Source organism: Rhinolophus ferrumequinum, chromosome 21 (assembly GCF_004115265.2).
Source record: "Rhinolophus ferrumequinum isolate MPI-CBG mRhiFer1 chromosome 21, mRhiFer1_v1.p, whole genome shotgun sequence".
NCBI lineage: Eukaryota > Metazoa > Chordata > Mammalia > Chiroptera > Rhinolophidae > Rhinolophus > Rhinolophus ferrumequinum.
The window spans coordinates 39,208,857-39,232,240 of record NC_046304.1 but is presented as its reverse complement, the minus strand read 5'-3'; the positions used below and the strand labels follow the sequence as shown (position 1 = coordinate 39,232,240).

Sequence of the window (23,384 nt, the reverse complement as noted above, 5' to 3'; positions counted from 1 at the left end):
TGCTGGCGATACGTGGAAGGTGCCCTGACCAGGGTCTTGGGGGTCCAGCAGACTCAGAGAAGCTGGAAGCTAGTGGGGTTGTTTCGTTTGCGCCGTTCATTTTGGTCAAGGGTGTTCCCCCTCCCCTTTCCCTTTCCAGCATGACAGGCCCAGGGCACAGGCTGCGGGCAGAGTAGAGTGCCAGCGGGCGAAGGCTGGGCTCCTGAGACTTACCGAGTCAGCTCGGCCTTATGACCCCCCTCCTGCACGGGTTGTGCTTCTCTCTCAGATCTCCTGCCTCTGCCTTGCCTTCATTCAACCTGTAGGGGCTGTGCCAGGTGTTAGACAGGGAGAGGTCTTTGTGACTCCAGTGCTGGAGGGTGGGCAGGCGAGCTCTGACTTTCTGCTTCCTCCTCCGAGGTTGGGCTGGTGGAGGGAGAGAAAAGGCCTGCTGGGTTCTCATCAGTCCCTTGCCCATCTCAGTTGGACACTGCCCCTAGCAGGGTCAGTTAGGCCCGGCAGTAGTGCCAACTGCTCCTTTCCTTTGAGCTACTACACTGACCTGTCCAGGAGCCACCTCCAGTCACATCTGGCCTGGGGTCTAACCCAGGGCCAAGGGAACAGAAGCTGCCCAGAGACATCCGTTGGCAGCTTTGGGATTTTATTCCCTTAAGTGAAAGGCTAGAATAATTAACCTCGGATAGATGAAGTCACTGGGTTGCCTGTCAGATGCTGGAGGTCCCAGGACCCCTTGTAGGCACTTCTGCTGGGAGTGTTGTAGTAGCTGCAGGTGTCCACCAGCGCATGAGGGAGGCGGCGTTGGAGCAGCTGCTGAGCCTGGCCGGGGAGGCCTCCTGAGTGGGGTCAACAGAACTGGCTGCGCCTCCTGGCCAGCTTTCCAACTCCCCCCAGTAGGGGGAGATGCTGTCTTTTAGTGTTCGGGAAGGAGGGAGAGAAAGAGGGGGCCAGAGACTGGGGACCTCGTTTTAGGAAGGTGGAAAGACCTCAGAACTGGGGACGTTGCTTGGAGCAGTCCCCTGAGGCCCTTCCTACCGAGTTTTCTTGGGGCTCTCGGACTGGCTCTCCCATTTGTGGAGTTAGAGCTGCTCAGGGGGACAGCTACCTCCACAGCTCATCCTCTTCAAGGCGCCCAGCCTCTGCTATTCCCAGAGCTCAGGGTGGCATCTGGGCTGGGGATGTGGGTACCCGGCGCCAGGCAGAAGCCTGGATACCATGTGCCTTTGGACTCCACGGAAGTAAAATGAAACCATGAATTGTAGGTGGAGCATGCGGGTGTCCACTTCGCCCGTGGACACCCAGCAGAGAGGACCAGGAAGAGCATGGGTCCCGGGGCTGGGGAGAGAGATGGGAACGATGAGAATGGTCAGTCCCCAGGGCCTGGGTGTCCTGGCCCCTGAGCACCTCCCACCCTCTCCCTAATCCCTGAAGACTCACTCCTTTTTCCTTAAGGCACAGAATAGCCCTGTTCCTGGGTTCCCTTCAATTTCTCAGAACAGGAGCTTTCCTGTTTGATAACTTCTTGCTGAGTATCCCTAACATGCGAGACAATCTTAGTTGGTCTGTGGGGAAACGGAAGGAAACTAGAAGGTGGTCCATCCTTGCCCTCATAAGCAAACAGGTTAGTAAGAGAGGGTGTGTTGGGTGAGGGGCAGCAGGTGGAGACGCGGAGCAATTTACTTCTGGGGCTTACCCCTCCTTCCCAGGGAGTGGGAGCTGATCGACTTACCTCTGGGCTGGGCCAAACGCCAGCATTTGACCTGATTCGCCTCTTTTGCAGTCCTGGGTACAGGCAGGGGCCATTGATGGGAGTGCCTGCTTCCCTGAGGACGCCACGCCGCTCGCGGGTGTCTGGCAAAAGGGGGATTAAGCAGTTAGGCTTTCTTTATTTTTCTGGAGCTGATCACCTCTGCTCCCCTCAGTGGGATTGAAGGACTGGCGGAGTATGTCTGCTGCCTGGCTTTGGCCCGACCCGGTTGGAGGAGCTGCCCTGGGACCTGTGACCTAGGCCTGCTCTGGCCACGGCTCTGTCCTCTATGCCACTGCCCAGAAGAGAGGGCACGAGTGAGGCCAGTCTGGATGGCGACAGGGCTCCAGGAGGAGGCGGCCACGTTCCTCGTCCCCAGCGTGGGAGGGAGACAAGCTTCATGACAACACCCGCCTGCCCAGCACCTCCCAGCACACTCCACACTTTCTCTCCTTCCCTTTCCCAGGAGGGAGGGAGGGAGGGCAGCTGCCCCCTCCTTTCTGGGTGACCAGAGAAACTGGGGCATGGGCATGGGGTGGAGCCAGGAACCTCGGCGTCCTGCCTCCCAGCCTTGGGCTCAGGCTCTGCCTCTGAGCCCCTGGGGAAGGCGGGCAGCCAGCCCTGAGGAGGAGAAAGTGGGTCAGTGCCAGCGTGGGCTGGGGGTCCGGGAAGTGGACTGCTGGTGTCCCTTCTCCACTTAAGTGCCACTTGGTGCATTTCTGTGCTCACTCCAGCTTGGGTTCTGCTCCACCTCCTCTTCCCTGCTCCATCATTCCAAAGGGATTGAAGGCTTAGAATGGGACGGTGGGAGGAGGCAGGGTCAACCCTGAGAGAATGTGGAAGATGCCAAAGTAGGTGTTTACGTTTTTCCTGGACTTGGTTTCAAATGAGAGGGTTCAGCCAGCACCTAGCATGGGACCTGGCACATGGCAGCTCCCAGGCGATGCCGACGGGCTCCAGCATGACTGGGCTTAAAGCGCAGGAGAGAACTGAAGGGCAGGCAGGCCGATGTCTCCGGGGCCCCAGAGAAGCTGGCACCCCACACTCCATCTGGGATGCTCCTGGGCCAGCCCTTGGCATTCAAACTGTGCGCAAGGCAGACATTGCTTTCTTCCTTTTGGTCAGGCCTCATCCCAGCCTTTTGGGCCCAGGAAATGAGAGCCTGGAGGAGCCCCCAGGAGCCAGCATGGGGTTCCCCTCTTCCAGGTATAGGGGGTTGGGAGACCTGAGCCCAGCCTCCGCCGGAAGGAGCAAGGTCACTGTGGGTCGGAAGGGATGGTGCCGGCTGCGAATGAGGCTCGTGTGGTGGGTGCTCTGTAAGGTTTGTGGGATGACACGTGGGGGTGTTGGATGGCTGAGGATGGAGAAGAGACGTGAACTACGAGGAGAGAGGGGCTAGAAAGCAGGAAGGATTGAGATTAGACATTAGGAGATCTCGTTGCATCAGCTGAATCTCAGAAGTAAAGAAAGACACTTGTCTCTACGTCAGGCGTCCTCTCTTGTTCCCCTGGAGGATTCGGGGAACTGCACTGAGGATTGTCTGGCTGTCTGATACTTTGCTTCCCACATCATGCTGTTACTGGAAATTGTAACAGTGCTGGTTACTGCCCCAAGCCCCTGGCTTTGGCCACGACTGGCTGTCAGTCTCCTGGGTGCTCCCATCTTCCCTAAGCAGAGAGTTCTCTTTCTTTAGGTTTCTGGACACTCCAGGTTCTGCTTCGAGTCATTGTAACAGGTGACTTCCTCTCCTCCAGAACAGGGCTCCCCTACCTTACTGGCTTGTGCCTGGGGCAGACAGAGAGCGCCAGGACAGGGCTAGCCAGCCCTTCCGGTTGCTCCTAGCTTGTGTGGGTGGAGTACTGAGCTGGGAGAGGCTGCTGGCCCCAGCTTTCTGGGCTCCCTTGAATCTGCTGCCTAGCACCCCACTGAAGGGACCTTGGCCTTCCCTTCCCCTCCCCTTCAGAGAGCCTGGTTGGCCAGGAGGTTGGGGCTGGGAATGGTGAACGAGGGCCCCAGACGTATCCTGAAGTGTCCACCCACTCCAGACCCCTGTGAGCGCCCTGCTTCATCACCATTTTTCTAGAGTTTGCCCTGGCTCCAAAGGTGAGGCTGCAGATCTTTATTTAGGTCCTGTTCCCCCACACCCCATCCCCAAATATACATCTTGCCAGCCAGTCTACAGCCTGGGAAAGCCCACCTCTGCCACCTCCCCCATCCATAAGGTCTCCCACCTGAGGGCAGGAGGCACCTTTGTCATCCCTGGCTAGCAGAAGTCGGCTGGGAAGATGGGCTTCAGGAGCCACCGCCACTGTGTCCTTGGTTGGCCAGCTCCTCCCGGGCTCCTGACAAGAGGGTGAGGTCATCCAGTCCAGGGAGAGGACAGGTGTCCCTGGCTCCATGCCTGCAGTTGGGGGCAAGAAGGGGCCAGGAGGGGGCTCCAAAATAGCAACTGTGACATCAGGAAGGGGGAGGGGGACACAGACCCAGGAATAACCAGGCTATTAAAAGGCTCCAGTGAGGTCAGGGGGCCAAGTGGGACCTCTGTGCCAGTGGGAGGCACAGCCTGAGGAGAAGGGACGGGTCAGCAGTGGGCCGGGTAGGTGGGTATCACCAGTCCTCATGGGGCACCGGCCCGAGGTGCTAGCAGTGCCCCAGGAGCAGGGGTTCCTCTGCCAGGCCTGCGGCTGGTGGGGAAGAGCTGGATGTTGTCAGCCTCTTGACTGTTCTTAGAGGGGTTCCAACCTCAAGTCTGTTCCTCCCTGGGTACTGGGGGTCACTGTACCTGTTAACGGAAATGTTGGGGCAGTTTCATGTACTCCCACGTGCAGGAGGCAGTGGGCTGTGGTGATAGAGCTCAGACATCCCAGTCCTACCATTTAAGTAGCTGTGTGATCTAGGGTGAGTGACTTCATCTCTCTATGCCTCAGTTTCCTTGTCTGCACCTGTCTCTCGAGCTCATCATGCAGACTAAATGTATGTGCTACTGTTAGCATTGCAACTGGCACACTGCCAGGGAAGAGCTCCCTGTGCTCTGAGACTGGGCAGGTGCTCCCTGGTTGCCTTCCGGGCTGAAGCCCGTCCAGGAAGAGTCTCCTGGCCCCTGGAGGGAAGCGGAGCAGCCGCTGGAGGTGACTGTCATTTAGCTGCTGCTCGGGGGTCTCCCTGCTGGTTGAGGGGGTGGGGAGGCACCTCCCAGCTCAGGGAGGGCAGAAGTTAAATAAACCCATTTTGGCTGCTAGAAGGACTCCAAGGAAAACACAAGGTTAGGGCCAGGTGGCCCTGTCTGCCACTCTCTCGCAGACCCTTCGGATTCCTTTACCTGCCCTGGATGGCGAGAGAGAAGATAGAGGATGGAATCTGGTTGTTTGGTTTCCAGCCCCTCTCCAGCTCTGGTGCTGCTCCCAGATGCATGGGGACTCTGGCTGTGCCCTTCCACATCCCAGCCGCTGGCCACGGGCTCTGTGGCCTTGGCCCTGAGTGCAGGCCCTCCTCTGTTCCCATCCCCCTGCCTGGCGCTTCCTCCTGGGGTGGAGCTCGCCTCCCCCCATGGGGCCTCCGCCAGGCCTGGGCTCCTGGCAGCCCGCTCCACCTATTTATAGACAGGGCCCTCCCCCAACTGCTATTTCAGTCTCCTGCCAGCTGCCGGAGGCTCATTCGGGAAGGAGGAGCAGGGAGCCAGGCCCAGAGCTGTCACCCAGCGCTGGGAGGGAGGGAACACAGAGCCCGCCTGCCTGCTGAGCTCCCCTTCCTGTCCCCCAAGTGCTCAGCCATACCGCAGCTCCTGGGAGCTGGGGACAGGCTGGCGGTGGGATGCCCTTCTAGGAGAAAGGGGGGCTGTAGCTCGTGGGCCTTCTGGCTCCTCCTGCTGCCAGGAGTGCCCGGGCCGGATGAGGCACCTCCCCACAGCACGGGTCCCAGCAGCAGGGGCCTGAGGGAGCCCCTGAGCAGTGAGGGCCCCGCCCGCCCCACCACTTTCCCTTTGGCCGACTCCCGCCTCTGGCGGCCCCTTCCCTGGCATGCTGCTGGTGCCCAAGGCTCAGGGGCTCGTGGAGATGCTGCAGACCATCTATGAGACAGAATCCTGTTTCTCAGCAGATGGGATGTCAGCCCGGGAACCATCCTTGGAAATCCTTCCTCGGACCCCTCTACACGGCATCCCTGTGGCAGGTAAGTACCTCAATGTCCCTGCCTGCCCTCTGCCATTGGGCACCCAGGGCTTGAGCATTTGGCTCTGAGCCTTGCCCAGATGGGGTCCTGCTTAGATATCTCTGGGGGGCTTTGTGTTGAGAATATGGCAGTCAGTGGAGCCGCGCTCTCTGAGGTGGGTTTTCCTGCCTTTCCTCCAGCAGCACTCGGCTACATCCCTTCAAGTCTTTTTGGCCCCCAGCAGGATCCGCATCAGCTGCTGGGGGCTGTGGATGGCTAGAGAATGCTGGCGTAGTTGGCACTGTGGTCAGAGGGGAGGAAGTGGGTCAGTGACCTGTCTCCAGGCTGCCTGCCCCCCACGTCTGGGCAAGGGAAAAAGCCAGAGCTGAGTGTCCACAAGAGTAAAGACTACCCCACCTCCTCTGGCTGGGTTCTGAGGGGCAGAGCGTCCCGTGCAGTGATTTCTGCAAGTCCCCAGTCTAGAGTCCCCTGGGAGTCAGATATCTGGCAAGGAGGCTTGTGCAGTTGTGGTGGAGTTAGGCAGAGGCTAGCAGCTGAGCTGTCAGGGACCTTTGCTGCCTTAGCTCTTAGCTCCCCCATATGTCTCTTTCCCCCAGGCCTTGGTTTATTCCCATGTCATGAGGGCAAAGAGGTGTCTTCATATGGGCATGTGGACCCTCTTAGCCCTGCCACCTTCTCAGCAGGGACTTTTTTGGCTCTTGGCTGGGGGTGGGGTCCCCCAGAGCTGGGCCACTCCCTCCCTCCTTCCCTCCCAGGAACCTGTTGGCAGCATCAGGCCTTTCTGGCACAGCCTCCCCACCAGGCCGGCACCACAAGATGCTTCCTCGAGGGAGGGGCCTATTGGATTCATGCCCACTTGGCCCCTCCTGGCAGTGGCTTGGCACTTGGGTGTGGATGTCTGTATGTGTATGTGTATGGGAAGTCTTTGCTTCTGGATACGTGGGTGTGGGTCCCAGGCTTTGAACTGGAAGGTGGGAGCTGTGATTTGGCTTTAAACCATCCAGGGATAAGGTTGCAGCCAGACTGGGATGTGTCAGGATGAATGTTTTCGGAAGATTTGGAAAACCTTTGGAACAAGGCCTGTCATTTGCCTGGGCAAGGATGCCCATGTAGTCTCCTAGGGTAGGGGCATAACCCTGGGGACCGGCCCTACAGAATCCCCACCCAGTCCCCTGGGAAGGGATGTAAACATCTGGAGCTGGTCTAGCCCTCATCTAGTGGAGTCTGCAGCTCTAGCTAAAGACCCTGCCTGCTGGTCCCTGCTCCAAAGCCTCTAGGAGTCAAGGTCGTCTCTTGGAAAGCAAAGGACTGACTGTGCAGAGCATCTGCTTGGGGGCAGCTCTGCCCCATTTGGCAGATGCCCTATCAGCCCACCCACCCTGCCTTGTTCCCGCTGTCCCTTGCCTCCCAGCAACCCCTGGCAGTTGGCCTGAAGTTTCTTCCTCAGCATGTTTTCTCATCTTCTTTCAAGCTAGGCTCCAGGATTCTTGCAGGATGGAACCCTGCTACCCCCATCCCTTCCCTAAGGCTGCCTGGTCCCTGTCCCTTCCCCCCCCCAACACACACACACTGCCTAGCTTTCTGAGTGGTAGCGTGGTCCATGCTGGCAGGAGGGAGGCGTGAGTCACCTCAGCGGCTCGGGGAGAGGGCTAAGAATGTTCCCCCCTGCGCAACTCTGATGCTGTGTCTGTGACGTGGCTGGGGACAGATATAGGCCTGAGCTTGGCTGCCTTGTTTTTTTTTTTTGGACTCTGGAATGTAAATAGATGTTTCAAATAGAAACACTTTAACCTTTGGGTTAAAAAAAAATCTACCCTGGATAAACACGGCCATGAGGGCCCAGGCAGCCTGGTTTTCCCCACCCCCCACCATCTCTTGATCAGTCTCCAGACAGGATGCTAAAGCCTGTGGCTATAAAAACAGGTGTCCAGGGACGCTTCTTGAGTGGTATGTGCCACCAGGCTCTGCGTGTGAGTGCTTAGGGAACAGGGGCTTTCCAGGATGGACTGACTGTCTACTCCGTCCAGCAGCAACGGTTTGGAACCCTGTTTTCGAGGTGTCCTTTGCTCTCTGGGCTAAGTTGTTCATGGCCATTCCGCAGCATTAGCACAGTGCCTGGCACATGGGTGAGTGAGCCATGCTAGAGGGGCTGGCATCCAGGGCTGACGGCAGGATGCCTGGGCTCTGTTCTGGGTGAATACATATGGTGAGGTGCCCCAGCAGTAAGCCAGAGCCTTGGCAGACGGAGCGCATGAGGGTTGCGGGTCCCTCTGCTGTTCCTGCTTGAGGCAGGGGACAGATCACAGCTTCCACTAGGGCCATCCTAGGTCTTCCTTGATGGCTCCCCCACAACGGCCCAGCACACAGTGGGGACTCCCTCATCCAGGCCTGGTCCTGGCTTGGGGAGCCCGGGAGCTTGGACTCTGGTGTGGGATTCCCCAGGACGCAGAGCTGGGGGATTTCCTGCCTCCCTTCCGTGGGCCTGGATTCCCCTCTGGCCGGGATTAGCCCGAGCTGATGCTTGGGCAACGTGCAGGGCGTCATAAGCAGACGTGGAGGAGGAGCCTCCTTTCCCCAGTGAGGGAGGTTGTGACTCCTTCCTGTGCCGGGAAGGGATACTCTGGATGTCGGGGAGTGCTGTTGGGTTGGAGTTTGGTATTGGGGTTTCCCCTGGATGTTCTTATTCACGTTCTTCAGACCATTCCAAGCTTGGCTGGGGGTGTGGGTGTGTAGGTGTAGGGTGTGGGGAGGGTAGGAAGGGTGAGACTATGGTGGGAACAGAACCAATATTATAGTGTACTAAGTGCCAGGGTATCAAGTGCTTTCCTTACCTTAGCTCTTCTAGGACGGTGTTAATAGCCAGGTTTTATAATTGAGAAGGATCAGAGATGTTAAGGAACTTGCCCAAGGTCACAGAGTAAGTGACAGCTGGGAGTTGGACTCAGATCTCTGTGTAGGGCCACTGCCAACCCACATAAGAGCCCCTTTGTGCAAATTTTCAAAAGGTGGCCCTTCTTCCGGGTGGATATATCCTCATGCCAGAGTGCATGGCTTAGCAATTGGAGCATGGGCTGGATTTCAGTCCCCAGCTTGCCCCTTCAGTCAGGTGCCCTTGAGCAGTACACAACCTGCACAACCTTATGTGGTAGACGTGTCTTTGTGCCTCCAAAGTTTGTGTGTCTAGAGAATAGAGACCAGTCTGGCCTTGGGGAAGCTCCTGAGGATTCTGAGAGGAGACTGTTTCCTATAAATACTGGGGACCACTTGGTCAGCTGTTTTCCTTCCTGCAGGAACAGAGTTGCACACCCCGTCCCATTCAGACGGCCTCCCTTGCCCCCATCTCCTCCTACCTCATACCCTCTTCTTGTTTTTGAGACCCTCAGCTGTCCTTCGCTGCTGCACAGCTGCCAGACAGGAAATCAGATTAACTGTGTCCACACACACAGCTGTAACAGCTGTCAGGTTGGCGGCAGACATGAGTGCAGCCAGCCCGGGACACTGTGAGAAAGTAGTTCTCAAAAGTTTCAGTTGCGTCAGAATTACCAAGGGAATGTATTAAAATGCAGGTTCCCAAGCCTTGTCTCCCCAGCCCCGGTTTGGATTCTGTAGGGCTGTCCAAGAACCAGCATTTTAACACAGCTCAGGTGATTCTGATGGGAGTAGACGCAGACCATGCTTGGAGTAATGGCTCTTTGGACAGGGGTCCTGAGGCCTGGCAGCCTGACACCAGTGGGTGTCACTAGCATCCCTTCAAGGCCTCGGTGGCTTTGGGACTCTTGGGAGGGAGGGAGGCTGTCGCCCCAGTGAGAGCCAAATCCAGCTCCTAGCAGCGTGGCAGTCTGAAGAGGGAGGGTGTCTTCAGACGCTGGGGGACGGGAGGCTAAACCCCAGCTGGGGTGGGGGGTTATGGCAAGAGGCCAGCTGGGCCGGTGGGCAGGCCACTCTGCTGGACGTTCAGGTCTGGGTTGCGCCCTGGGGCCCCTGCCGTCCACCCCAGGTGTGGAGTGAACAGTCCCAGCAACAGCTGCAGACTTTGAATGCTTAGCGTGGTGCCCAAGTGTTTCCTGGGTGGCTGGGCTGAGAGAAGTAATGCTACTTCTGCCCCACGTAGTAGCCCCAAGTCAATGACAAATTCCATCTTCACCAGTGAGAGATGCTTTGTGCCTTCCACTAGCTCTGCCCCTCCGCGGCTTAAGATCCTTCAGAGGCATGGTGTACCTCAAGGTTTCTGGGGGTTCTGTTCACTTGGCCCCCCTCTCCCTTGGGCTCCTGGCCTCTGGTGTTCTGGGGGCCCTGAGATCCCTGGATCCTTAATCCAGAGTTTGGCTTCTCGCTCCATCTCTTGTTAAATTCAGGAGCAGCCCTCAAGGTCTCTCCTGTTTTTTGGTGGGAAGCAGAGAGAACCAGAAGAGCTGGTGCTAAGCCCTGGCTCCTGCGCCTCATTTCCAGGTGATGCTGGACAATCTCTTCCGTCTCTGGCCTCGCTGTCCTCCTCTGTCAGCTGGGGAAATTGAGTTGCTGATTTGCAGGCCCTTCCTGCACTGACAGTTAAGAGTCTCTGAAGTCAGTTTTGTGTTCCTTCTGCCTTGCGAGGAGAGGGGCCCAGCAAGAAGTAGAAATAGTATTGGGGAGAGAAGTGTCACTTGCAGCGGGCACAGTCAAATTAGATACCCGGGAAGACTTTCTGACTGCTCGGAGCTTGGGCCCTCGAGAGCAGGGACCAAAACTCACACTTGTCTGTGCTAAGTAATGCTTTTGAGGGACAGGAGGGATTCCGACTCTGTGGGCTGAGCCACAGAGGACAGAGTGGCCTTTCTTGGAGGTAGCGAGGTAAGAGAGTCGCTGTTGGGAGGAGGCTCTTCCCAGAGATTCCTTCTGCAGCCCTGGGATCCAGCCGCTGGCCACTCCAGCTTGTGCTGTGTGAGGCCCACAGGAAGGGCTTTGATTGGGACAGGACCACAGAGTGACACTGGGGCAGTCCGACATGAAAGAGCTAAGGCCTTACTCTGGCAGAGGCCTGAGCCTGCTTCCTTAGTGTTCAGGCAGTCTATGAACTTGGCTCCACATAATTCTAAGTGTTTTATTTCGTGCACTTTAGAAACATTCTGAGAAGTGGTGCATAGGCTTCACTAGATTGCCAAAGGGGTCCAGGACACAAATGTCAGGAGCCATTCATAATAGCCTGACTAGTGCCTCCTGAGATCTCAGACCCTGTGCCAAGCTGTTCTGCATGTGTTACTCTCCTGAGCGCGACAGCTCTGGGAGGTAGGTGCTGTTCTTACTCCCATTTCACAGATGCCTGCACGGAACACAGGGAGGTGCTCAGTGCCTTGCCCTAGGAAGTGGGGGAGCCTGACCTGAACCCCGGCATTCTCTTACTCCAGAGCCCTTGCTCTTAACCATGATGAGATGTGTGTTCGCTTGTGTTACATGAGGCGTTGTGAAAATTGCTAGGTGAGCGTCATCCCCAGCTCGCACATGTGGAAATACCATCTGAATTGTGGGAGAACCTGTTGAGCCTAAATTGGCCTCATTAGTCACGTAAGAGCACAGAAATAGATCATGGGAAACCGTCCTTCGTGGGGAGGGGTCACTAGCGTCATGGGGAGGAGTGGGAAATGCTGCTCCCCGCCTCCTTCCAAAATCCCTCAAGGCCAGGAAAGGGACAAGAGCCTTTTCCCATTCTCCAGAGGGACAGAACAAGGTCATTAGGTACTTAAGGAAGGTGCTGACTATTGAGGGAGCTCCTGAGGGCATGGGTGCTGGTAGAAGGCACTGCCCTCCGCGGTGGGTTGCTGGCCGCTTGCTCTCCAGATGGGCCAGTTGTCCGATTCTGGTGTGCAGTGAGCAGCTGGGATGCCCGGGTTGGAGCCAGGCTGCACAGGCGAGTATTCAGAGGCAGCCTGCTCGAGCTGGGAGTCAGGACACCTGGCTTTAAGTCTCTGCTCCTTAGCTGGTGGGATCCTCTGTGATTCCTCTGTGTAACAGCGGGGCTAAAACAGATGATCTCAAAGGCCCCTTTCAACCTCACCCCTCTTTTGTTAGGGTGGCTCCTCAGATCGAGGGCTTACTTTCAGAGGCCTCATTTTTGTCCTTGGCATTCCAAACAGCTTAATGCACCCCTCCCTCATACTTGTAAGTACCCTTGGTCCTCCTCCTTCCCAGCCTTCTGGCTGGTAGCTCCTGGGAGCAGGATCTTCTTAGAGCCAAGTGTTAAGCTTTTTAGGTCTGCTGGGCAGGTCCACACACTGTGCTGCCCCCCTCCCTCCAGGGCTTTTCCAAGGGGAACTAAAGCTACCATTTCCCTGTTGCCAGTGTTTGGGTCACAGGGAGTCTGGAGTTGGTGATTTCTCTAAGAAAAGGCCGGGAGCTGGGGCATGGCTTGCAGTGTGTTCAGAGCAGGAAGGCTTGGGCTTGCTGTTGGGCAGCTAGATCTGTTTTTTATTTTGAACCCTTATTCCCAAAAGTGCTGCTAAAACCTGCTTCTCTTGTCCCAGAGCCGCTTGTGTACTGGGGGGCAGTATCCCTTTGCCTGGACACTCCTTTTAGTCTAAGGCTGTGCTGGCATTTGTCCCAGAGGTTGCCCCCTCAGCGCCCGCGTCCTCTCTCTCCAAGGAGCCAGGCTATCCCGGGTTGTGCTGCCCAGAGAATCTGCTGTGGGAGCCCCTGCTGGGCCGAGGGATACATGGAGAGGCAGGAGGCCCAGCTGGGTGGGAAGTGTCACTAAGATGTCATCACCACTGCCCAGTGGTGCCCATAAGCTGGCTCCTTCTGAGCCAGAGCCTGGTATGTGTGTGGTCACTGTGATGGCTAGAAGTACTCGGCCCTGCCCACCTGCTGCCTGGGCCAGGCTGCTCGGGCAGTGTTGGTCAGACCTGCAGCAGGCCAGAGACAGGATGGTGTTCCGCTTGTTCCTAAGGCCACCACTCCCAGGAGGAAGGGGCTGAGTCCCCAGGGTCCAGCAGCGTCTGGAGCAGGGTAGACAGCACTTCTGTCTTGCCCCTGCAGGAGATCGCTGTGTTGGCTGTCTGGCTTCCTTTCTGTTACCTACAGCTCCCTGTCAGGAGGTGTGGGGGTCAGGGGAGGACCCAGGCCTCGCACCTCCACGTGACCACTCCCCTGGCCTTTCAGTGGGCTCGTGCCTAGCGAGTTGACGCCTGTTCTCTAAGGTAACAGTGTCCGTCTTCCCACTCTCTTCGCCTGCTAGAGGTCCTCTCCGCTTTCTAGGTCCTCCTAGACTGAGAGCCTCCCCTCATTAAACACCCATTTCCCCTTCCAGGTGCTTCATTCTGACGGCAGTCACTGCCACCTGCTCTGCTCATGCCAAGCTGGCAGAGGGCACAGATCCACGAGGGGGCGCAAGGCCAGCCAGGCTCTAGGTTTTGTGCCCAGCAGACTATATTCAGGGGCTCTGGGCGTCTCCCCTCCCCTTTCCCTGATTCCAGCTGCCCAGCTTTGCCCCCTTCCATCTTGGATGGAGCCAGGTTACTACCTGGCAGACCCGTGGGGTGCTGCATCCTGTCCAGGCCCCACAGGGCCTGCAGATTAATATTCTCCAGTCGCCCGTGCTTCCTGCTTGCGTGGGAACCTGCTGTGTGGCAGAACCCGCTGGCTGCCCCGCCACCTGCATACCAATGGGGCTGCAGCTCTCACTGCAGCACAGGGAGATGCGGCAGCTGTGCCGAAAGCCTGCTGGGACATTCCCGCAGCCGAGCCCAGGCCCTCTCTGCAGGGCTCCTGCAAGGGAGGCCAGCACTACTGGTGGCAGTTCCATCCGGAGCAGGATTATCTGCTGGGAGCCAGGAGTGCTTGGACCCCTGCCCTTCCCTGGGCGGGCGGGCGGGCAGGCTGGCATCTGGTTCCTACAGCCCCGGCACTGCCGGGAGCAGCAGGTTGAAGCCTGTCCACCTCTTGGCTGAGCGATCCGAGTGCCCTGGGCCAAGCCAGCCTTGCCTAGGAAGAGAGAACTCTCCAAGCAGCTTGGGGCCTTGCTGAGCATTTCCTGGGCCGGGGAGACCTCTCGCTAGCTGCTGGCTCCTTGGTGCCTCCCTGCTTTGTACCCTAGATGGTGCCAGTCACCTCCTGAAAGGCCCTTGGCAGTTTCCAAGGGTCTGTCCTCCTGGTGCTGGGACAGGACATGGGTTGGGAAGAAAAGTGGGTGGGTAGGTGGGTGAGTGTGTGTGTGTGTGTTTGTGTGTGTGTATAGCCCCACCCTCTTGGCCACATCTGGCCACTCCTGCAGATGTGGCTCTGGCCTCCTGGCCGCAGAGTCGTCAGTGTGGCTGGCCGACAAACCACAGAGGAATGTGCCGAGCAGCTCTGGGGGGAGAAGGGGCTGGTGGGGACTGAGAGAGACATTCTGCTCAGGCTTTACCTCCCCACCCCCACCTCCAGTGGGTCCCAGAGGCCATATTCACGCACAAGGGTAGCACAGCCTTGGCCGTCAGCGTGCCTAGCCCCTGCCTGGGTTACATTCTTTCAGTGCAGCCTCTCTGGAGAGATCCATGCCCACACTGCACAGGGTGTGGGAAGCTCTCTTAGCTCAGTCCTTCGCCCCTTCTCTGCTCCCTCTCTACTCCTGATGAGGGTGGGGGGCGGAGGCCTCGGCAGGGACCTGCTCCCGAGGGCAGGAGACACTGGCAACCATCCGATGTTGGGGTCCTTTCCTCTCTAGGCCTGGGCTGGAGTAGGCCACCTTGCCATAGGAAAGTCTTCCCAGCTCCCTGTGACCTCCTTGGGCTGGAGTGAGGCAAGTGAGGGCTTTCTTTGGAAAAAGAAATGGAAAAGAAACAAGATGGATTACCCCTGCCTCTCTCACTTCCTCCTTCCCAGGCAGTGGGTAGCCTGCCTTCCCCTTCCTGCTGGCGTCAGGAGGCTTTGTGGGGTGTGGGTTGGGTTTGGGGCTCCGTGCTTAGTGTGGTGTTTGCCTAGTTGCCTTGGCAACCACAGGGCATTGGTGGGAAGTGACATTCAGTGACCAGAGGACCGTGTACAGGGATCAAGAGGTGGAGACCCATCCTTCCCATTGGAACCTTTTGCCACTCCCTGGGCCCCTCAGCCCATTGTCCACATGCGGGCCTGGGCCCAATGTCTTGGGAGCCAGGAGGCCCCTTGGCCCCATTCCCCTTCCCGGCGGGTTGTCCCTGGGACTGGAGTTCTGAGATCTCTGCTCAGCTCCAGCCCCCCTTGCTATTACCCTTCTTCCTGTCTGATTCCCTTTCCTTTCCTGTCTCCTCCTCCCACCTCCTCTCTGCGCCTGCCCTCCCATTCTCTCATTCCCCCCTCCCCCTAGGCACAGCTGCTGTTTGGCTCACTATATATAGCGGCATTTTCAGGGTAATTACAATAAAACTGTTGAAAGGAGATAATCCAGCAAAGGAAGCGAGTCTGACTCCCAGCCCCCCCTCCCCCCCCCCTTTGGTGCAGCTCTGCACTCCCTTTCCCTGAGGCCTCCTGCTTCCCCCCCCCCCCATTCCCATAACCTCTCCTGCTGGCCCCCATCTGCCCCAGCGGGTTGTGGGGCAGAGAAAAGGGGAGGGGGTGGGGATGTCCAAAGGGTCCCCAAAGGCCTCTCCTGGGTTTACTGAGGGCTCTGGCTGCCATCCCCAGTTCTAGCTCTGTGCCTCAATTTCCCTTCTAATATAGCTTCTTGGCGGGGAGTGTGTGGTGTTGAGAGGTAGGGGAGGAGGTTGCAGGAAGGACAGTGGTTAAAAGCATAGCATTTGGATTCACATCTTGGTTCATCGATCACCAGTATGTCTTTGGTCATGTTACCTAAACCTCTCGAAACCTGTTTCCTCAACAGTAAAGTAATTCGTATAAAATATCCAGTGGTAACTATCAATGACGGTAGTATGTGCTGAGCACTCAGAATCTTCCAGGTCCGACGCTTCATGCTTATGCGTCTTTTCTTAGTGAAGTTCATGGCTTCGACCTCATTTAATTAAGGCAGAAGGCTGTATCCTCAGAGCAGAGGGATTTGATGCCCCGTACCCTCTGTTCCCTTTTTGTCTAGTAGCCCTGTCCGGTGGCTCCAGCATGGCTGCCAGGGCCTAGTGGGGTCTGGGATTGGGCCCCCTGACCCTTCCTGTCTTTTCTTCCGGCAGTGGAGGTGAAGCCGGTGCTGCCAGGAGCCATGCCCAGCTCCATGGGGGGCGGGGGTGGAGGCAGCCCCAGCCCTGTGGAGCTGCGGGGTGCTCTGGCAGGCCCTGTGGACCCCGCGCTGCGGGAGCAGCAACTGCAGCAGGAGCTCCTGGCACTCAAGCAGCAGCAGCAGCTGCAGAAGCAGCTCCTGTTTGCCGAGTTCCAGAAACAGCATGACCACCTGACACGGCAGCATGAGGTCCAGCTGCAGAAGCACCTCAAGGTGAGCGAGGGGGGCGTGGGGGGTGCCACCCAGACCTCCGACCCCCGCCCGGACCTGGCTCACCCTCTCCCCCCACACGTCTCTGCAGCAGCAGCAAGAGATGCTGGCAGCCAAGAGGCAGCAGGAGCTGGAGCAGCAGCGGCAGCGGGAGCAGCAGCGGCAGGAGGAGCTGGAGAAGCAGCGGCTGGAGCAGCAGCTGCTTATCCTGCGGAACAAGGAGAAGAGCAAAGAGAGTAAGGCCGGGCACCGCCAAGGGCCAGCCAGCACTCCTGCCCCCGCCACCCCCAGTTGTGGGCTCCTGGCCCCAAGCACCCAGGTCAGCTGTGCCCTCTCCCGCAGGTGCCATCGCCAGCACTGAGGTGAAGCTGAGGCTCCAGGAATTCCTCCTGTCGAAGTCAAAGGAGCCCACGCCAGGCGGCCTCAACCATTCCCTCCCACAGCATCCCAAATGCTGGTAATAGCTCTGGCCGGCATGGGTCGCACAGGTGCTCTGCGCAGGGGCTGTCTGGCTGTAGGCTGCCAAGGAGTTCCTGGTCTGTAGCCATACACAGGCCCGGCAACCTCTCCTTGGAGAGGAGACTCCCACCCCTGGTTTCTCTCCTTGCTTCCTTTCCCAGGATTCCTTTCCTATCCCTACATGTAGTGGATATTTTGTAATTGAAGATTGCTAGGTGGCAGATCCAGCTTTCTGGGTGATAACCTAGATCTGACTTCTATCCTCTCTCCACACCCCCAGGGGAGCCCACCATGCTTCTTTGGACCAGAGTTCCCCTCCCCAGAGTGGCCCCCCTGGGACACCTCCCTCCTACAAGCTGCCTTTGCTTGGGCCCTATGACAGCCGCGATGACTTCCCCCTCCGCAAAACTGGTGAGTGAGTCCCAGCCTGGCTTCCCAGAATGTGGCTCCTGGGAGACAGAGGTGGGAATGGAGAAGGGCTGGGCTGTAGGTGTGTGCCCCTTTGTGTGGACATGTCTGAGCCTCAGCTTCCTTCTCCCCAGCCTCTGAACCCAACTTGAAAGTGCGTTCAAGGCTAAAGCAGAAGGTGGCTGAGCGGAGAAGCAGTCCCCTTCTGCGTCGCAAGGATGGGACTGTCATTAGCACCTTTAAGAAGAGAGCTGTTGAGATCACAGGGGCTGGGCCTGGGGGTAAGGGCTCTTCTCCTGTCCCTGTTCTGAGGATCTGGGAGTAGGGGTGGCTCCAAGCAGGCCCAGGTGACAGCCACTTCTCCTGTAGTGTCGTCAGTGTGTAACAGCGCGCCAGGCTCCGGCCCCAGCTCTCCCAACAGCTCCCACAGCACCATCGCTGAGAACGGCTTTACTGGCTCGGTCCCCAACATCCCCACCGAGGTACCGGCCTGCCAGGGCGGGGCGGGTGGGCCAGAGCTGCTCCTCTTCCCTTGGAAGAAAGAAGGCAGCTCCTTCCAGGCTGTCCCGCTGACAGTGCCCAGCAGGGACCTCTCTGCCTGAGTGGACAGGCTGCAGGGACCTGTGGCCACCATATGGGATATGCCCCCTGGACCCCTGAAGGGCTGTGGGAGCGGGGCACCATTTAGAGCCCTTGGCCTCGGCCTCAGGTGGCCCCCGTTTGCCTGTGCTCATGCCTGTCTCTCCCGACTGCTCCCCAGATGCTCCCCCAGCACCGGGCCCTCCCTCTGGACAGCTCCCCCAACCAGTTCAGCCTCTACACGTCTCCCTCTCTGCCCAACATCTCCCTAGGGCTACAGGCCACGGTCACTGTCACCAACTCACACCTCACCGTAAGTCCAGCCGCATACCCTGTTCTTTCTCTGGTGTGGACGACTTTGGTCCAGGAAACCCCCAGCTGGGGCTTTTGTCCTCCCAAGGCCCTGAGGGAGATCAGATGGCCCTTCCTAGAGTGGGGGGTAGGGCGGGGATGCTGGTCCAAAGTTGGCAGGACCAACTTTGTCAGTATAAGCCCCGCCCTCACCTCAGTCTGCCCTCCCCATCCACAGGCCTCCCCGAAGCTGTCGACGCAGCAGGAGGCCGAGAGGCAGGCGCTCCAATCCCTGCGGCAGGGTGGCGCGCTGACGGGCAAGTTCATGAGCACATCGTCCATCCCTGGATGCCTGCTGGGCGTGGCGCTGGAGGGTGATTCGAGTCCCCACGGACACGCCTCTCTGCTGCAGCACGTGCTGCTGCTGGAGCAGGCCCGGCAGCAGAGCACCCTCATCGCTGGTGAGTGGCCGGGCAGTTGGGCCAGGAAGTGAGGGGCAGGCCCCGCTTCTGGGGCTCAGGGCAGGCCTGTCAGGGAGAAGCAGCCCTGTCACAGCTCTCCTCAGTGGCATCATCGATTTACGCACAGTCTCCGGACATGCTGAGTACCTACAACTTGCCAGGCACTGTTCTCGATAACATCTGCTGCCACGATGGAGCTTGTACTCCAGAACAGCGCTGTCCAGTAGAAATATAACACATGCCGCATGTGTAGTTTAAAGTCGTCTAGTAGCCACATTGAAAAATGTAAAAAGGAACAGACGAAATTAATTTTAATAACATTTAACTCAGTATATCTAGAATATTATCATTTCAACATATAATCAATATAAAGAGTTATCAGTGAGATATTTTACTTTGTGTGTCATCCTGTCTTTGAAATCCAGTGTGTATTTCACACAGAGAGCACGTCTCAATTTAGGCCACATTTCAAGTGCTTAGTAGTCACGTATGGCTGGCAGCCATGGGATTGGACAGCACAGCTTTGGACGGTCAGCCCTTTAGTAGCCAATGGCATCAGAAGAGGTTCTGCTTAAAAGACCCGCATCCTGGCCACCAGGCTCCCAGCCTGGTGGGATCCACGTCCATGGTCAGGCAGGTCTTGTTGTAGTTGGGGCGTCATTGTTCACTCACATGGAGGGCCTGAGACCATGTACAGTCATCAGAGCATCGAAGGGAGAGAATGGACCATCTAGAAAGGCTTGCTGGAGACGCTGGCTCTGAGCTGTGAGACTGTTCAGCTGTGGGGAGGAGAAAGAATGGGGCTCAGATTTGGGGGCAGGGTGCTCCAGGCCCCTCCAAGGTTTTTCCTGAGTATGTAGGTGGCGGTGTTTAGTAGGTGGAGAGTCTCTGAGTGGGACGGGGTTACCTGGTGCCGTGACAATGATGGTTGCTCCCCTCCCCCCACGCTACAGTGCCACTCCATGGGCAGTCCCCACTGGTGACAGGTGAACGAGTGGCCACCAGCATGCGGACAGTGGGCAAGCTCCCAAGGCACCGGCCCCTTAGCCGCACTCAGTCCTCACCGCTACCCCAGAGCCCCCAGGCCCTGCAGCAGCTGGTCATGCAGCAACAGCACCAGCAGTTCCTGGAGAAGCAGAAGCAGCAGCAGCTCCAGCTGGGCAAGGTGAGCTGGGAGAAACGAATGTGCTGGCTGTGCTGGCGGCAGGACCAGGCTGGCAGAAAGGGAGTGGAGCTGACATTCCAGGCCTGTCCCCGGGCCGCGTCTGCTCTGAGGAGCTACCTTGCCTTTTCCTAATTCACACAGACGCTCTTTATGGGCTGGCTGGCTGCCTGGGAGAGGGGAGGGAAGAGCTGACCCTCCTGGGCCACAGGCTGCACGGCTGCTCCCCTTCCCAGCTGCTGCGCCCCCTCTGCTCTGCTCCCAGATCCTCACCAAGACTGGGGAGCTGCCACGACAGCCCAGCACCCACCCCGAGGAGACCGAGGAGGAGCTGACAGAGCAGCAGGAGGCCTTGCTGGGGGAGGGGGCCTTGACCATCCCCAGAGACGGCTCCACAGAGAGTGAGAGCACGCAGGAAGACCTGGAGGAGGAAGAAGGGGAGGAGGAGGAAGAAGAGGAGGAGGAGGAGGACTGCATCCAGGTGAAGGACGAGGAGGGCGAGAGCGGCACCGAGGAGGGCCCCGACTTGGAGGAGTCCGGTACCGGCTACAAAAAGGTGCTGCTCCCAGCCTGCGGCCACCACCCCTCCGTGCTCCCCGTCCCTGTCCACCCTTGCCTTGCCCTCGCCCCAGTCTGCAGTTTCCAGGAAGCGCAGGGCAGCTTTCTGAAGAGAGCAGAAGGGAATAGGAAAGAGACGAGGGGCTGGGGAAGGGGTGCAGCTGCTTGTGGGTCTCAGTGCTGTCTGCCCACCCCTCCCGCATCTGTGACTGCCCCTGCCTCTCTGCTTGTGTGTGTGTATCTGCATCTCTGCCTGCATTAGGGCTGGTTGTGTGTCGGTCTCTGTGCGTGCATATGCGTGTGTGTACACACACGCCCCTGCTGTTACTACCGTCTGCCCTGCGCCTAGCACGCACTCCATTCATTGCGGACACAGTCGAGCCCTCTGGGCCTGAATCATTCCGCCCCCTCCCACACCCCCGTCCCTCTTACCTCAGTGCTACTCTGGCATGACTCATCACTGTCCCCCCAGCCCTCCCCATCTCCTGAGAGATGGAGACGGTGAGGGCTGGAGTGTCTCTGTCCCTGGAGGCAGGAGGTGGGGGAAGGAGGAGGTTTGGAAGGCCTGTCCTCTCTGCCATTTCAGGCTCGGCCTCACCTAGGGTCCCTCCCACCTTCCTCCTTCCCAGGTGTTCTCAGATACCCAGCAGCTGCAGCCACTGCAGGTGTACCAGGCGCCCCTCAGCCTGTCCACTGTGCCCCACCAGGCCCTGGGCCGAACCCAGTCCTCACCTGCTGCTCCTGGGGGCATGAAGAGCCCCCCAGATCCGCCCACCAAGCACCTCTTCACCACAGGTGAGCCTCACCACTGCCGGCTAGCCTTCTACCATGTGCCAGGGGCCTGTGCATGGCATCCAGCATGGTGGGCATCATGAAGAGATACAGCTCCTGCCCTGAAGGGATTGCTAGAGCCTCTCAGAACGCCCTGAAGGGAGGGCAAACAGGCTTTTGTTCTCTGCCTGTGCACGCAGCCACCTGTGGTGGTAGTGGCAGCCTCTGCCCTGCTGGGAGGGTGGTGAGTGCCCTTTCCCGACCCTCTGCGGCAGCATCTTTTTCATGCCCCACACCCACCACTGCTGAGGGACCACCTGATTTTGTGCTTTCACTGCATAAGCCCTCCAGTGGGTGGAGAAAGCCCACTGTCTCCGTTGGGTCCTGTCCTTCTAGCTTCTCCCCTCCTCCCTGTGAGGTCCAGAGTGAGGCCTCTGTCCGTTCCAGAAAGCTCTTCCCCATGAAGCGGCCCTGGGCTGTGCTCTGAGAGGGCATAGATGTCTGAGGATGGTCCCATCTCACCAGTGGGGTGAGGGGGTCGGGGGAGCAGCACACAGGGGCTGTGCCAGGAGCAGGGAAAGGAGGATGTGCCATGAGGGGCTACAGTATTGGGGGCACAGTAAGCAGAGATCAAAACCAGTGGGGGCGTCAAGGGCAGCTTGGTTGAGGCTTGAGGAACAGGGCGGCTTTGGGCAGGTAGTAATGGAGGAAAGGAGTTTCAGGAGGAGAGAGGAGGGGCAGGTGTGTGGCAGGTGGCTGGGTGGCCATGAGGGGTACTTGGGCCGTGGTGGGCTTGGGAGAGCTCAGTGAGCTTTGCTGGGGATTGAAGTGGCCAGGCTGTGACACGGCCCAGAGCAGTGCCGGCTGACGGCTGTCTCTGGCCCAGGTGTGGTTTACGACACCTTCATGCTGAAGCACCAGTGCATGTGCGGGAACACACACGTGCACCCGGAGCATGCTGGCCGGATCCAGAGCATCTGGTCCCGGCTGCAGGAGACAGGCCTGCTTAGCAAGTGTGAGGTAAGGGAGCCCCCAACTCAAGCTCTGCGAAGTCCTTTATGGCTCCCTTGTTGGTGAAGCCTCTCTCCATGTCTCTTCATCTTCTGTTCAACCCCTGACGTCAGGGCCAGTCCCCACAGCTGCCTCGCAGTTCCATCCCTTGCAACCAGCTTTCCCCTCTGGTCCCCAGTTGAATGGGGGAGGGTCCTGGACTGGGATCCCTGGGGGACCAGGGTACTCTGGCTCTCCTGAGAGCAGAAGTGACCCATGGGCCCCAGGTTGTCGTGCAGACAGGGTCTGGGCATCAGGGAGAGCTGGGCCTTCAGTGCCACTCCTCTCCTCCTGCTGTCTCCTGCCAGCGGATCCGGGGTCGCAAAGCCACGCTAGATGAGATTCAGACAGTGCACTCCGAATACCACACTCTGCTCTATGGGACCAGCCCCCTCAACCGACAGAAGCTGGACAGCAAGAAATTGCTTGGTGAGCCAGCAGGCTGATGGGCAGGGTGTGGCCCAGGCGTGGGTAGGATAGGGGGCTGCCAGGAAGACCGCCTGGCCAGGGTAGGCAAGTGGGTCCCCATGAGCACAGGTCATCCCCTTGGCAGAGGTGTCACGCTGCCACATTGCACACCTCCAGGGGGCGCCTTTCACATAGAATATGACATGATCAGAGCATGCTGGTGGGGTGCGTTGCAGGATTTAAGATGGGGTCAGGCTTCATGATGGGGGCGTGCTCTCCTTCCTCCCTAACTGATCATGCTCCTTTCTCCCTGCCATCTGCCCCAGAAGTAGGATGTCCCCCCAGAACAGGGGACAGGTATCTTCCAACTGGCATGGGTTGCAGAGGCCTGTTTTGTACTTGGTTCTGGCCTTTTTCTGTGACTGAGCTCACTGCCCTCTGCAGCCCTGGCCGTTGAGGCAGTTTCCAGAGTAGCTGTTTGTCTTCCCTGCAGGCCCCATCAGCCAGAAGATGTACGCCATGCTGCCTTGTGGGGGCATTGGGGTGAGTTGGGCACCTGCCAGTGGGGGTGGGAGGGTGGCTCCCAGCTCTGGCCCCTCCCTTCCTGCCCACCACGGCTGCTGGCCCACTGTCCAGGTGCCCACCCCCATTCTTGCCCTCCCCCTGCAGGGGGCACGCTGAAGCCTGCTCTCCTGCCCCTGCAGGTGGACAGTGACACTGTATGGAATGAGATGCACTCCTCCAGTGCCGTTCGCATGGCGGTGGGCTGCCTGGTAGAGCTGGCTTTCAAGGTGGCGGCTGGAGAACTCAAGGTGAGTGTGTGTAAGGGCGCCGCAGCACTGCTTGCTTTGGTCCTGAATCTTCAGGAGCAGAGGGTGGGGCAGCCTGGGCTTTCCCTTCAGTAAGGCGTAGTCCTTTGCAACCTCAGCTCTCAGGTGCCAGAGTGGGGAGGTGACCGTTCCT

The 23,384-nt window shown here is 58.5% G+C and overlaps 1 protein-coding gene across 7 annotated transcripts in view; it reads left to right on the top strand.

Moving 5' to 3' along the window:
* Window positions 1–23,384, top strand: part of HDAC5 (histone deacetylase 5) — a 35,630-nt gene that overhangs the window by 6,967 nt on the left and 5,279 nt on the right. For 3 of the 7 annotated variants that reach the window (XM_033089448.1, XM_033089450.1, XM_033089449.1), the window contains 16 exons: window positions 5,837–5,911; window positions 16,018–16,277; window positions 16,366–16,510; window positions 16,617–16,731; window positions 17,014–17,144; window positions 17,276–17,422; window positions 17,511–17,623; window positions 17,902–18,033; window positions 18,250–18,472; window positions 19,426–19,637; window positions 19,900–20,190; window positions 20,822–20,987; window positions 21,850–21,983; window positions 22,322–22,442; window positions 22,915–22,964; window positions 23,126–23,233. In XM_033089448.1, the coding sequence (XP_032945339.1) occupies window positions 5,837–5,911; window positions 16,018–16,277; window positions 16,366–16,510; window positions 16,617–16,731; window positions 17,014–17,144; window positions 17,276–17,422; window positions 17,511–17,623; window positions 17,902–18,033; window positions 18,250–18,472; window positions 19,426–19,637; window positions 19,900–20,190; window positions 20,822–20,987; window positions 21,850–21,983; window positions 22,322–22,442; window positions 22,915–22,964; window positions 23,126–23,233 (2,423 nt within the window). Of the gene's footprint in view, window positions 1–2,883; window positions 2,951–5,395; window positions 5,912–16,017; window positions 16,278–16,365; window positions 16,511–16,616; window positions 16,732–17,013; window positions 17,145–17,275; window positions 17,423–17,510; window positions 17,624–17,901; window positions 18,034–18,249; window positions 18,473–19,425; window positions 19,638–19,899; window positions 20,191–20,821; window positions 20,988–21,849; window positions 21,984–22,321; window positions 22,443–22,914; window positions 22,965–23,125; window positions 23,234–23,384 lie in introns of those variants that run through there. The other 4 variants (XM_033089446.1, XM_033089451.1, XM_033089447.1 and 1 more) reach the window with 4 other exon arrangements.